The sequence below is a fragment of the Brassica rapa genome, chromosome A08 (genome assembly GCF_000309985.2).
Source record: "Brassica rapa cultivar Chiifu-401-42 chromosome A08, CAAS_Brap_v3.01, whole genome shotgun sequence".
Lineage (NCBI taxonomy): Eukaryota > Viridiplantae > Streptophyta > Magnoliopsida > Brassicales > Brassicaceae > Brassica > Brassica rapa.
The window spans coordinates 18533955-18547830 of record NC_024802.2 but is presented as its reverse complement, the minus strand read 5'-3'; the positions used below and the strand labels follow the sequence as shown (position 1 = coordinate 18547830).

The following is a 13876-nucleotide window of genomic DNA, read 5'->3' as shown; positions in this document are numbered from 1 at the left end:
TAAAATTCTGAGTAGAAAACTCTTATGAACTAAATTTTGAGATAACTTTGATTAGAGTATTTTTTTAAAAATAAGGGTCGAGAATCTGTTTTTTTTCAATGGTGATGTCTTCAAATTTATTTTTAAAAGTATTTTACTTTTACTATTGTTATTCATTACTGATTTATTAGGTATAAATAAAAATACTATTTAATATTTAAAATATTAAAATAAAAGAAGTAATGAGAACATATTAAAATTTAATATAAATATAATAAAAATTGTTAGTACACCATTTTAAGCTTCGCTTGTGCTAGAATTCTCATAATTTGAGAAACCGAAGATTAATATATAGTTTGTGTTTAACTAAATGTTTAGAACCCTATTCGAGAAGAGAACTTTGCAGCAACCACGCTCGAATATATGTAATGCATTACATACACACATTTTTTCTCAAAAATATATATGTAGTGCATTGTAATCTGGTGGAAATGCTTTGAGAGTAGGACCACGTGAGACCAGATTGGTGACCACATTTTAAGATGTGAGACTGTTGAAGAAAAGCTTTCGGTGGCTGATTGATTGTACAGAGAATGCAGAGGGCCGAAGACTTAGTTTAGGTTACTTAAGAGTTTAGAGCAATCTGTTTTATCTTCTTTAAAACATTTTATTTAAGTTTCAAAGAAAAAACATTCTATTTGATTTATTCTTTAACTTAACTCAACTAATTTCGTATTTCATATACTACTTTTCCTCTCATATAGTCTTTCCTTGGTAAGGGTTATTCCTATTTCCTCCTTCTTCTTCTTCAGGCCAATTGACTAGTCTCGTATTGATAAATTTATGAGATAAATTTTAGAAATGATTAATTCAAAAAAAAAAAAAATTTAGAAATGATATAGTATATATATATATATATATATCTAAGAATGATCAATGTTGAAATGGGCCATATTTTGGATCTATATGTTCCCCAGTAACACAAATGAGTTTGGTACTTCATTTTTGTTTTTTGTAAATTGATGTGATTATGTTACATTTTCAAGAAGCAACAATGAGAATGCACTGGCTCCGTCTCCCTCTCCAGTACCAAACAAGAATGGTCAAAGGCATAGGTAAGTGAATCCATCGTTTCAGTCATCATATTTTTGAAGTCAATTTTGTAAGATATTTTTTTTTACTATAAAAAGCATCAAAATGGCCTGGATTTTCAATCTTGTACAGCACATCTAAAAACATTGGACCAGCGCTGGCTCCAATTCAAGCCATACCGAAAATAACTGCAGGAGCAAGACGTAAGTTTTTTCCTTTCTCACACTAAAATTTATTGCCTCTTATTTAGTTGATGAGACTTTTAGGTTGAACATTTTGCAGAAAAACTATCATGGAAGTTGAAACTCATATTCGGTACCCTATCCCTAATCCATGTGACAGTTACTCATGTACATAGGAAAAAAAAACTGAGTTTAAACGCTTGTTCTCTTACTGTAGGTGCCTTAGGAGCTTCTGTATTTATCATTATTGCGGTCTTTTTTTATGGTGAGAGCAAAACATGCGAGGAAGAGTAGTAGGAATGGAAAGAACTTTGAAGCAGTTGTAATGTTGAGACTATACAGTTTCGCGAGAATCAAGAAGATGACAAACTCATTCGCTCATGTTCTCGGGAGGAGGATTTGGAATTGTATACAAAGGAAAATTACCTGATGGAGGCCGAGACATCGCAGTAAAGATCTTGAAAGATGTAAAGGGAAATGGAGAAGAGTTCATCAATGAAATAGCTAGCATGAGTAGAACGTCTCATGTTAATGTTGTTTCTCTGCTTGGATTTTGCTATGAAGAGAACAACAAAGCTATAATATACGACCTCATGCCGAATGGATCCCTTGATAAGTTCATTGCCGAGAATATGTCAGCGAAGATGGAATGGGAAACGTTATACAAGATTGTGGTAGGTTTGTCTCGCGGCCTAGAATATTTGCACAATCGTTGTGTATCGAGGATTGTGCATTTTGATATAAAACCACAAAACATACTCATGGACAAAGATTTTTGCCCCCAAGATTTCAGATTTCGGGCTTGCTAGGCTTTGCAAGAATAACGAGAGCATCATGTTCTCTTGTGTTTACCCACGGTAGCTGTTCCAGAAATTCTTGAAGATGGTAATGAGACTTCAAGCATCTCTAACGCAAGTCAGTTTGAAAGATGTACTCTCTCACCTGGCAAAGACACTTTACGCATCTCTATTTCCCAAGAAAACATAGTTCAGTGTCCAGACTCTTAAATTAAAGTCAAGTGTGGATCTTTTATAACTTGTCAAGATGTTGATATACTTTCGTTGGTTGTTAGTTCTGATTTGATTGTGTTGTTTAAATACTTACAAGATAATATCCGATGTTCTTTTCTTTTGACGCAGACAGCCAAATCGTTAATGATAGCAATGATTTTTAGTTTCTATTGTTGCTAAAAATGATTGTTTAGCTCTGGTAAAAAAAAAAGGTCATGAGATGAATATCATATGATTGATTGGCCTGAACTGGATAGGCCATATTTTAAAATGCTAATGCTGATTATAGGAATCATTTAGTCCACAAAAGTGGAATATTATCAAATAAACACATGGCGCGAGTTGAGTGTGCATGAATCATAAAAACAATTGGAGATGCGGGGGATCGAACCCCGTGCCTCTCGCATGCAAAGCGAGCGCTCTACCATTTGAGCTACATCCCCATGTTGATATACATAACATAATATAAAATACGTATCCAAAGAACAACGTCCAAAGACAGCAAAAAAAGTTCGTTAAGTTGGTTACAAATAGTTGCGAGGGAAAACCCAGGAATTGCGCTAACATTTAGGATCTCAAGGTTGAGATTCAGTCTTCTTCCGCCATTCACGAACCATCTTCAAACCTCTTATTATATATCTTACTAGAGAAAAAATCACCAAAAAAGAAAAAAAAAAACACAACAGAACTCAAGATCTCAGTTTCCGACAACATGTCGTCAGGATCCGACAAAGACAGAGAGACATTCGTCTACTTGGCTAAGCTCTCCGAACAGGCCGAGCGATACGACGGTATGTAATCTCATATGTCCCAATACATCTTAATTTGTCAAGTTTTAGTAGAAATTACAAAGGGTTTGGTAATAATTTTGGCAGAGATGGTGGAGACAATGAAGAAAGTGGCGAAGGTGGACAGCGAGCTGACGGTTGAGGAGAGGAATCTGTTGTCGGTTGGTTACAAGAACGTGATCGGAGCAAGACGTGCCTCGTGGAGGATAATGTCGTCTATCGAGCAGAAGGAAGAGTCCAAAGGCAACGAATCAAACGTGAAACACATCAAGGGTTATCGCCAAAAGGTAGAAGACGAGCTTGCTGACATCTGTAAAGATATTCTCACTATCATTGATCAGCATCTCATCCCTCACGCTACTTCAGGAGAAGCTACCGTTTTCTATTACAAGATGTAAGCAACAAATTAAACACTCTTCATCGCCTCCAAATTTATTGTGGTTAATATGCATGCATTAGATCATTTGGTGTCCTAATTAATTAAGAAAATATATCTATTGAACATTTATCCCTAATCAATGTTAGGACTGGCCCTCAGCATCATCATATGTAAATGAAATTAAAATTTGATTTGAAATTTTGTAGGAAAGGTGATTATTACCGTTACTTGGCTGAGTTTAAGACTGAACAAGAGAGGAAGGAAGCTTCTGAACAGTCGCTCAAAGGCTATGAGGTATTATCTAAATATGTTATATTCTTAAAAGCATAGAAAACTGTTAGGAGATTATTAGCCTGATAGATTATAGTTTTGATTAGGCTGCAACACAAGCTGCAAGCACTGACCTTCCTTCGACACACCCGATTCGTCTTGGACTTGCTCTTAACTTCTCTGTTTTCTACTATGAGATCATGAACTCTCCTGAAAGGTAACACACATTAATTCCTAAATGAAATGTCAACTTTGTTGGTGATTTGGTTTCTTGGAAAACTATTGCAGAGCTTGCCATTTGGCCAAGCAAGCCTTTGACGAGGCCATTGCGGAGTTGGATACTCTAAGTGAGGAGTCGTACAAGGACAGCACTTTGATCATGCAGCTCCTGAGAGACAACCTTACCCTCTGGACTTCTGATCTTCCTGAAGATGGAGGTTTGTTTGAAAGTCACAAAGCATTAAGTTAAAACGAGCTGGTTGTTTTGAGATTAAGAATTTGTTTTATGTTTTTTTTTGTTTGTTTTTAGGAGAAGACAACATTAAGACCGATGAAGCCAAGCAAGAACCGGCTAAGCCTGCAGAAGCCACTGAGGTGACTAACCTGTAAATATATGTCAATGTGTTCTTGTTATGTTAATAAGCTAATGTGGTTTATTATTTTTCTTGTGTGTTTGTTTCAGAACTGATCGAAGGCTCTGGAAGTTGAATGAGTTTAGATTTGATGCCCAGAAGGGGGAGGACAATTCCTTTGAATTCCATAGCTTGGTTCTATCAAGAAGATGTGATCAGAAACAATTGAATTCAATCCTATATTCATTTTCTTTTGTTACCTTTTTGTTATTTACTTTCTTGTCAGTCTCATGATATCAAATATTTTATGATATGCATTTATCTTATGATTTGTTCAGATATGTTTTGACTATTTTTATGCAGAACAATCAATTGTATTATCTGCATAACAAATAACAGTTATATACTGAAATGCATAATATACCATAGGATAAAAACTGGGGACAGATCTAAAGTTACCATATACAAAAAGTGTTTTGAAAATGAAACGAATACCACTTAAAGGTAAACTCTTCCTCGTGAGTCGTGATTCAGATTCTCAATGTCCTCACCATCTGATTTCTGAAAAATTGAAAGGTAACATATTAAAACCAATAGCCCAGTTGTGGTCCTCACCATCAGATTCTCAATGTCCTCACCATCTGATTCAGATTTTTTTTTGTTTCTTCAACACAAATCCTCTAAATTGATGTCGTAAAATTGAAAGGTAACATATTACGGTAGAATGTATATTGTGATTACTTTAATTGGGTGATGTTTGTTAAGTACTAGTTTTTATATAATAAATGAAATGGATTTCTGTAAGTAAAAATCCCAAAGCTTGTAGCGAAGTTATTAGAGTTTTGTCTATTTATTAGAGTTGTGGTCCTCACCATCAGATTCTCAATGTCCTCACCATCTGATTCAGATTTTTTTTTGTTTCTTCAACACAAATCCTCTAAATTGATGTCGTAAAATTGAAAGGTAACATATTACGGTAGAATGTATATTGTGATTACTTTAATTGGGTGATGTTTGTTAAGTACTAGTTTTTATATAATAAATGAAATGGATTTCTGTAAGTAAAAATCCCAAAGCTTGTAGCGAAGTTATTAGAGTTTTGTCTATTTCTGAGCGAAATGAAACTGAAATAGGAAAAATGTAAAAAACTATCGCTAGAAGGAGGGGTCGAACCTCCGACCTTGTGGTTAACAGCCACACGCTCTAACCAACTGAGCTATTCCAGCTTTTGTTCTTATATCTACTGCATAATATCTAGACCATAAAACGTGTTACTTTGACAAACCAACGATCATTAACCCAACCTAAATAAAAACCAACGGTCAAAGAACATTATAGGAACACAATCTCTAACGTATAGGACCTGTGTGACACTGTTTCTTAAACCAACGATCATTAACCCAATCACTAATATAAGGCTAAACTACTAAACACAATCTCTAACGTATAGGAACGTAATTATCTTAAGTAACAATCCACAATTGTTAACTAATTAGTGTGACACTGTTTTTGTAGGAACGTAAGTTTCTTCTGTATTGCGGCACTCCTAATTATCTTGTATGTATCCCATGTCTGGATTTTTATTACTAACTAGACACTTTTCAATAGTTTAAAATGACATTTATTAACCGGAGTTTGTGGTCCACTAGAGATTAATTTGAAAACGAAACCCAATACGATGAAGCCATCTAGATTTAAATTCCTGTCACTACGGAATTAAAATTTCGGCATCGTCAGGGCATGGAACCGATACGTGGGCTGATAACGTAGACTGATAACACGTAGCTAATTTGGATCTACTTTGATATAGGCCAGGATATATATCCATGTATAATTCAAAAGAAAGATGACATTTATCTAGGGTCACAATTTGAACATAACATTTAGCCACGTGTTATATTTACATAAATGATAATAATCTTAAATGATAATAATCTTTTATATATTAAAAAGAAACATTGCTTGCTATTATGCTGACGTGTTGTTACCTTAGTTTTTTTTTCAGTTTCTTCTCACAGCTTAAATTAAAAAAAAAACTCTTACTTTACTAGTAAACTAGGTGTCTTGCCCGCATATGCGGGCTTAATTATTTAACAAATATTTATTAGTTTATTTTTTATTAATTCAAAAATCATCATAATAACTTATTTTTTATGTTTTCAAAAAAATTAAATCAAACATATATATATATGACAAAAATCTAATTAGATATATATGTTTAATTAAAATTTATTAAAGATAACATTGACTTTAACCACTGAATTTATTATAATTGTTTTATAGTTTATTTTTAAATTTTATAATTGAAAAATATGTTTTAAGATAACAACACAATATATAAGACTTATTTTATTTTTAAAAAAGTTAATATTATTAATAAAAATTCGTTTTTGGTTATATAATTAATTATATATAAAATTCATTAAGGGTATTATAGATATTAACCGCTCTAACTTTTAACGTGAGAGCTCGATTCCAAAAATTTACTTCGCAAATAATAGTATAGATCAATTAAAATTTATTAAAGATAACATTGACTTTAACCACTGAATTTATTATAATTGTTTTATAGTTTATTTTTAAATTTTATAATTGAAAAATATGTTTTAAGATAACAACACAATATATAAGAATTATCTTATTTTCCAAAAAGTTAATATTATTAATTAAAATTCGTTTTTGATTATATAATTAATTATTTAGAAAATTCATTAAGGGTATTATAGATATTAACTGCTCTAACTTTTAACGTGAGAGCTCGATTCCAAAAATTTACTTCGCAAATAATAGTATAGATGTTGAATTACACCATCCAATTTTAATTGTTTTAACATTTACTAAAAATATTGAAGTACACAATTAAAATTGGATGGTGTACTTCAACATTCCTAGTAATTAAATGAAAACATTAAAACTTCATTGAGGTAATTATGAAAACAACATTATATTATATATTATTTATATTATCTATGTTTACAAACAACATAATAATTAGTCTTGTGTCCAAATAATATTAAAAATATTTAAAATGCAGTCTACTTTTCTAAACCAACCTATAATAAAAAACATTCTTACAATTTTGTTACAAAAAAGACATTTTACGATTACAATTTTCCTACGGTTTTATTCCCATGAATATTTATCAAACACAAAACAAGTTGAACAAATAAAATTATCATTTCGATCATAAACTAGCAAATGATTAATAATATTGTAAACTAAAATAGTTTCACGTTTTGAAATCGCATATCAAATCTAGTTTTGGTTATATCATATATCGTACATGTTCATGGACTAACTACTGAACATTAGTCTCATCTCATGTTACGTTTCCATTAAAAATTCGACTCGAGTATGTACAAAAAAAAATCCAGTTTATCATAATGGATGTAATATTTGTTATTGACCAAACCCTAAAGAAGTATCGAAATAAATATGTGGAAGTAGAATAGAAAAGTGCAAATAAATGTAATTCAAGCCGTTTTCTTGAATCTTGACCACGAGAAAGAGTCCTCCAATAACTTGATTACCATGTTTTATGTTACTAGGATAAGATATACGCAGTAAATTTATTTGTATATATTATCGATAATTTTATATATATATATATTTGATCATTTTATTTATACATATACAATTTTTTGTTGTTATTATTATATAATTTCTTTCCGATGGACTGCATCAATTTTTATTAAAAATTATGGAATACAACTATAATTAATATATCATGGATTGATCGGATTAGATATTAAACAAATTATGACAAAAAAACTTTTTTTTTTCACCGAACACACTCTTGAAAAAATGGAACATTATTGTTTCTACAGTTGAAGTATTTTGACTTTTATCTTTCATATGGTTTTGAAAGGTTTTAGATCAACCATCGAATTGATACATGTCATTTTAATGTTTTTAATCGTATACTTAAGGAAAAATTACATTTTTGTAATTTAAAGTTATTTTAAAAAATTCAAAATATAACATATAAGAAAAATATAACATATAAGGTTTCCTCATTTTTGTAATTTAGATTCGTTTTAAAAAATTAAAATATAACATATAAGATTTCCTCATTTTTATAATTTAAAGTCATTTTAAAAAATTCAAAAATATAACATATGAGAAAAAAATTAATTTTTTTATTATTTGGTTAATGTGATTGTTTAATTTTTTTAATAATATAAAATTAAATAAAAATGAAGAAAGATGCAAAAATTATTATCAAATCTTTATTATTTATAGTCATTAATTATCATATATATGTTAATCATATTAGTTAGTTCTGTAGCTTTTATTTAAGGAAAAATATATGCGTTTCTTATATTTTGGGTTAATATAATGTTCTCTGGTAATTGGTTTTGGACCAACATTTTTTCAATTGATGACACGTAAGTTAAATTGATATCCTAATTAAATGACACCTAAATATAATCTCTTTTTAATTAGTAGAAACTTAAGGTTACAACTTTTTAAATGATCTCCAATTAATATATAGAGGATATGTGTTGAAGAAAAAAAAATATCTTTAAGTTATTCAAAACAAAACCTTCATTTTTGAGAAAGAATTCAAAGTAACCTTTACGACAAAAAGTGAATTTTAAATGAAATGTATGAACAGTTTTCTTTTTGTAAACCTCAAAAGTGTAGGTTAATAAAATAAGTATTTTTTTGTTGTTCTAGAATTAAATTATTATAAGTTCGAACTGGTGAATATATATTAGACAGATATTTATATTTCGAGTCTTCACTTATATTCTATAACAGTTTGATATATTAGATTTGAACACTAACCTGTGAATAGAGTTTGCAGGAGATTTTCTTCAAAAATTTGATTCTTCGAAAATTTGATTCTTCGAAATGTATCTAGAGTGAAACTAATTTTCACAAATGTCCATCTTTTTAAATTGACATTTATGTAATTCATCGAATTCACAAAAGAAGTTAAAAAAAACTCACATTAGTGAAACAAAAACGAGGCGAATGCAGAAATTTATAGAGGTAAAAAAATGAAATCACTTATAGATAGCCAATACTAAACAAATCGAGAGCAGAAAACCTTATCATTTTTCGTCATTTTTACAATTGATGTTGCCTATCTAATTTTGGTGATTTATGTCAGCGGCAAAACTTTTTTTTTTTTTTGTATATAAAGTCTTAAAAATAATTAAAATGAGTTATAATACGTTAACTCTTCAACAACAATGATACATTTAAGAGACAAATATTTTTATAATTCGTCATTTTACAATCAATAAAGATTGTAGTGTTTCACAATGTTAAAATTATTTAATGAACAAAATTAGTATAAAAAACTTATCACGTGCATGTGTGCATATTATCATCTTGTTTATTTAATTGAAACATGGTTACAATTTGAAAATGACCTTTTAGTCATGTGTTATATTACATAAATGATAATAATAATTAATGAAAACAATTAAACTTCATTAAGGTAATTATGAAAACAATATTGTACTATATATTATCTACATTATCTCATGTTTACAAACAACACAATAATTAATTTTGTGTCCAAAAAAAATGTAAAATATAGTCTACTTTTCTAAACCAACCTATAATTAATAAAAAAAAAATTATGATTACAATTTTCTTAGGGTTTATTTCATTTAAAACACAAAAAATATTTATCAAATACAGAACAAGTTGAACAAATAGAATTATCATTTCGATTATAAACTAAGAAACAATTAATAAATTTTTCGGCTAAAATAATTTCATGTTTTGAAAGTGCAAATCAAAATTTAGTATTGGTTATAACAAATACCATACATGTTCATGGACTAACTACTAAACATTAAAGCCTTTGTTCAAAAAAAAAGGGACTACTAAACATTACTGAAATGAAGTCTCACGTGACGTTTCCAGTTTATCATCATAATTGGATGTAACATTTGTTATTGACCAAACCCTAAGAAGGTATCGAAATAAATATGTGGAAGTAGAATAGAAAAGTGCAAATAAATGTAATTCAAGCCGTCTTCTTGACCATGAGAAAGAGTCCTCCAATACTTGACCATGTCCATGAGAAAGAGTCCTCCAATACTTGCTTACCATATTTTTTGTTATTTGTGTTGAAGAGAAAAAATACCGTAAGTTATTCAAAACAAAACCTTCCTTTTTGAGAAAGAATTCAAAGTAACCTTTATGACAAAAAAGTGAATTTTAAATGAAATGTATGAACAGTTTTCTTTTTGTAAACGTGTTCTCTCAAGAAAAAATTCTATAAATTAAGATCCAGCGGTAAGAAAGTTTCATAAAGCACAAAATCAAAACAAAAAAAGGATCCAAATGAAAGAAGCTCTTTCTGTTTTGTGTCTTGCTCTTCTTGTTTCGGTTTCCGAAGCAGCAGTCACGAAACCAGGTATTGGAGAATTCCTCGGATGTCTTCGTTCTTGGCCTAGTCCCGAATCTCCAATCACCGATGATATCTTCACTGCCGATAACACCACCACCTTCTTGTCTTCTTACTTGGCTTACACGAAAAACACGAGGTTCGAGAGCCCTAACTACCAAACACTGTTGGCCATCGTCACGGCAAAAAACCTATCTCACATTCAAGCCACGGTGGTATGCGCAAAGTCCAACGGTGTCCAGATACGTATCCGAAGCGGAGGCCATGACTACGAGGGGCTATCATACATCTCCTCAGTCCCATTCGTCATTCTCGATCTGTTCAATCTCAGGTCTATTACCGTTGACGTGCCAAGCAAGCAAGCTTGGGTTGAAGCGGGTGCCACGTTGGGAGAGCTCTACACAAAGATCAGCGACGCGAGCGAAACGTTAGCGTTTCCTGCTGGCGTTTGCTCTACCGTAGGAGCTGGAGGACACATAAGCGGTGGAGGATACGGGAACCTCATGAGAAAATACGGATTAACAGTGGACAATGTCGTTGATGCACTTATAGTTGATGTTAATGGCAAGCTCTTGAATAGATCTACAATGGGAGAAGATCTCTTCTGGGCGATTCGAGGTGGTGGTGGTGGGAGTTTCGGAGTCATCCTCTCTTGGAAAATAAACCTAGTCGATGTTCCAGAGATCTTGACGGTGTTTAGGGTTAACAAAACATTGGAACAAGGCGGAATCGATGTTCTCTACAAGTGGCAGCTTGTCTCATCCAAACTCCTTGATGGACTTTTCCTCAGAGCACTGTCTCAGGTCGTAAACAGAACCATCACGGTTGAGTTCTATGCTCAGTTCTTGGGTCGAGCCGATGAGCTTGTGGCGATAGTGAACCAAAGCTTACCTGAACTAGGGCTAAAACGCCAAGATTGTTTAGAGATGAGTTGGCTTAACACAACGTTGTTTTGGGAAGACTTACCTGTCGGTACACCGACAAGCGTTCTTTTAGATAGACCGTCTAAACCGGAAAAGTTCTTCAAGAGCAAATCGGATTATGTCAAGAAACCAATCCCTAAAGAAGGAATCAAGAAGCTTTGGGAAGCATTGTTGGAGTTCAACAATAATAATATTGTGTATATGCAATGGAACCCTTACGGTGGCGTGATGGACACGGTTCCGGCGGCCGCCACCCCGTTTCCTCATCGGAAAGGAAACTTGTTCGAGGTTCAGTATTATACGTCGTGGTTGGACGCAAACGCCACAATGGGTAGCTTGGATATGATGAAGAAGTTGTACGAGGTTGCGGAACCGTACGTGTCAAGTAACCCGAGAGAGGCGTTTTTGAATTACAGAGACATTGATATTGGAAGCAATCCGAGTAATGAAACAAACGTTGAGGAAGCTGAGATCTATGGTTCGAAGTATTTCGTGGGGAATTTAAAGAGGTTGATGGAAGTTAAAGCCAAGTATGATCCTGAGAACTTTTTCAAGAACGAGCAGAGTATTCCTCCTGCGCGTGTGAAGCAGTAGTGTTGCTAGTTTTCAAAATTTAATTGTAATAAGTTATGTGGACATGTGTTATAGACTTTATAGTAGCTGTATTGTTTTCGTTGCTGTCCCATAATTTGCATTATGATCATTTTGTTATATTTAGTCATTACTGAATAAAGAATTTCATCGAACCGAGGTTTTGTACTTTTATTTAGAATAGCGGAAGCACTTAATAAATTGAGAATTATAATTTACCGTTTTGTGATGAAGGTTAATGATTAGAACAATACTTTTGTATTAAGTTAAACCAATGCAAGAAACTTTTAAACTCAAATCATTATGTATGTTAAACGTTCTTTTTTTGTGTACTTTGATTTCTAATAACAAAAGCAAGTAGGCAACCCGTATAGTTAAACCAATTCTAGTGAAAACTTCCATATATGTTACAAAAAGAATTATTCGATGTTTGGTTGTAGTGTTTTACAATGGACGAGCAAACATCAAAAGCTGTCACCGAGACCTTTGTACGTTTATTCGAGGAAGGGCTTATCTATAGGTAAGTCTGAGACAAAAATAAAACACAGGAGTAATAGTACATTTAACTGACCATGACTTGTGCAGGGATATTCGGCTTGTTCATTGGGATTGTCATTTGAAAACAGCTGTTTCTGACGATGAGGTAAGTCATTGCCATTGCGATTCATCCCGATGATGCAAGATACAAGCATCTTCATGGGAAATTTGCTGTGCACCCATTTAATGGACGCAGGTTACCAATTATCTGTGATGGAAGGCTTGTTGACCCAGATTTTGGTACCGGTTGTGTTAAGGTATGTATTTGGATGCTATGTTTCTGGTTGGATTATATATTTAATCAAGTATTATTCAATTATACGGATTTACTGATAAATTTGATTTTATAATGGATTTAAATGATTTTTTTGTTGAAAATACAAAGACTCAAATCCGAAGGTAAACTTCCGGATTTGTAAATAAAATCTGAATTTTTTTAAAAATCTGTATATTTTACTTAGCTTTATAAATACTACATGAATTTCTAAATCAAGATAAATATATAAACCAGTAACACCTCTGTAACAACAAACACTAAATATTTCTTTTACAAGTCTATTTCGGACAATAAAGAGAGGTGGTGTTTTCTCGCTTGTTATGCTCCTCCATTCGTTGGTTTCCAGTCTCGGCAAGGAGACGAGCACTTTCCTTGTCAAAGAAATCGAATTCTTGGAGAATCTTAGCGAGCTTTGTGGCGTTGTCTTCTTTTATGTGCGCAGGGACCTTGTCTTGGTACCCAGACGCACTCATCATCTTCTGCAACTTGTTCTTTTGTCTAAAATGAAACACGAAAGTCAAGCTTGTTAATTACGTTTCAAACATTTTTTTTTGTTTTAAAGATTGGGGAGAGGGGGGGGGGGGGGGGGGGGGGGGGGGGGGGTTGACTTTTCTAGTTCTGCAATCTTGTTCTGACTTTTCTTGCTCAGCTTCTGCGTTCATGGCTCTGTCCACTTTGAGATAGACCTTGAGGTTCTCGTTCACCGTCTCAACTGCAGATCCAGCTGGGGCTGCGTGTTCTCCCTTTAGTAGAACCTATAGCGAAGAAGCCAAACCCATAAATAGAACTCAGAAAAAGGAACACGAGAGAAACCACAAGGTGGGAACCTGTTTTATTATTACCTCTAAGGACGATAGATTTGCAAGGGTTCTGATCTCCAACTCGTGAGATTTTACAATTTCG

At 32.5% G+C, this 13876-nt stretch overlaps 2 protein-coding genes and 2 non-coding genes across 5 annotated transcripts; 2 read left to right on the top strand and 2 right to left on the bottom strand.

Moving 5' to 3' along the window:
- Positions 1-165: 165 nt before the first annotated feature.
- On the top strand, positions 166-4648 carry LOC103835596 (14-3-3-like protein GF14 iota). 2 transcript variants are annotated; one of them, XM_009111766.3, is made up of 7 exons: positions 166-3054; positions 3139-3445; positions 3637-3724; positions 3808-3917; positions 3989-4137; positions 4230-4294; positions 4383-4648. In XM_009111766.3, the coding sequence occupies exons 1-7, from the start codon at positions 2976-2978 to the stop codon at positions 4386-4388; spliced, it is 804 nt and encodes a 267-aa protein (XP_009110014.1). In that variant the 5' UTR covers positions 166-2975; the 3' UTR covers positions 4389-4648. The 2 variants fall into 2 exon arrangements, with proteins under 2 accessions (XP_009110014.1, XP_033133886.1); XM_033277995.1 differs by having other exon boundaries at positions 4230-4648.
- On the bottom strand, positions 2634-2706 carry TRNAA-UGC. The gene has a single exon. It is a non-coding gene; the product is annotated as a tRNA-Ala (tRNA).
- Positions 4649-5424: 776 nt separating the features above from the next.
- TRNAN-GUU lies at positions 5425-5498 on the bottom strand. Its single transcript has one exon. It is a non-coding gene; the product is annotated as a tRNA-Asn (tRNA).
- A 3422-nt stretch (positions 5499-8920) lies between these two features.
- Positions 8921-13166, top strand: LOC108869423 (berberine bridge enzyme-like 4). Its single transcript, XM_033277779.1, has 2 exons — positions 8921-12679; positions 12745-13166. Exon 1 carries the CDS (start codon positions 10582-10584, stop codon positions 12160-12162), a length of 1581 nt encoding a protein of 526 aa, XP_033133670.1. The 5' UTR covers positions 8921-10581; the 3' UTR covers positions 12163-12679; positions 12745-13166.
- Positions 13167-13876: the final 710 nt, after the last annotated feature.

Coding starts and splice junctions, on each gene's coding strand:
- LOC103835596 (XM_033277995.1), top strand. CDS start 2,976: ATGTCGTCAGGATCCGACAAAGACAGAGAGACATTCGTCTACTTGGCT. Junction 3,725..3,807: donor AGTCGCTCAAAGGCTATGAG/GTATTATCTAAA, acceptor AGTTTTGATTAG/GCTGCAACACAAGCTGCAAG. Junction 4,138..4,229: donor TGATCTTCCTGAAGATGGAG/GTTTGTTTGAAA, acceptor GTTTGTTTTTAG/GAGAAGACAACATTAAGACC.
- LOC108869423 (XM_033277779.1), top strand. CDS start 10,582: ATGAAAGAAGCTCTTTCTGTTTTGTGTCTTGCTCTTCTTGTTTCGGTT.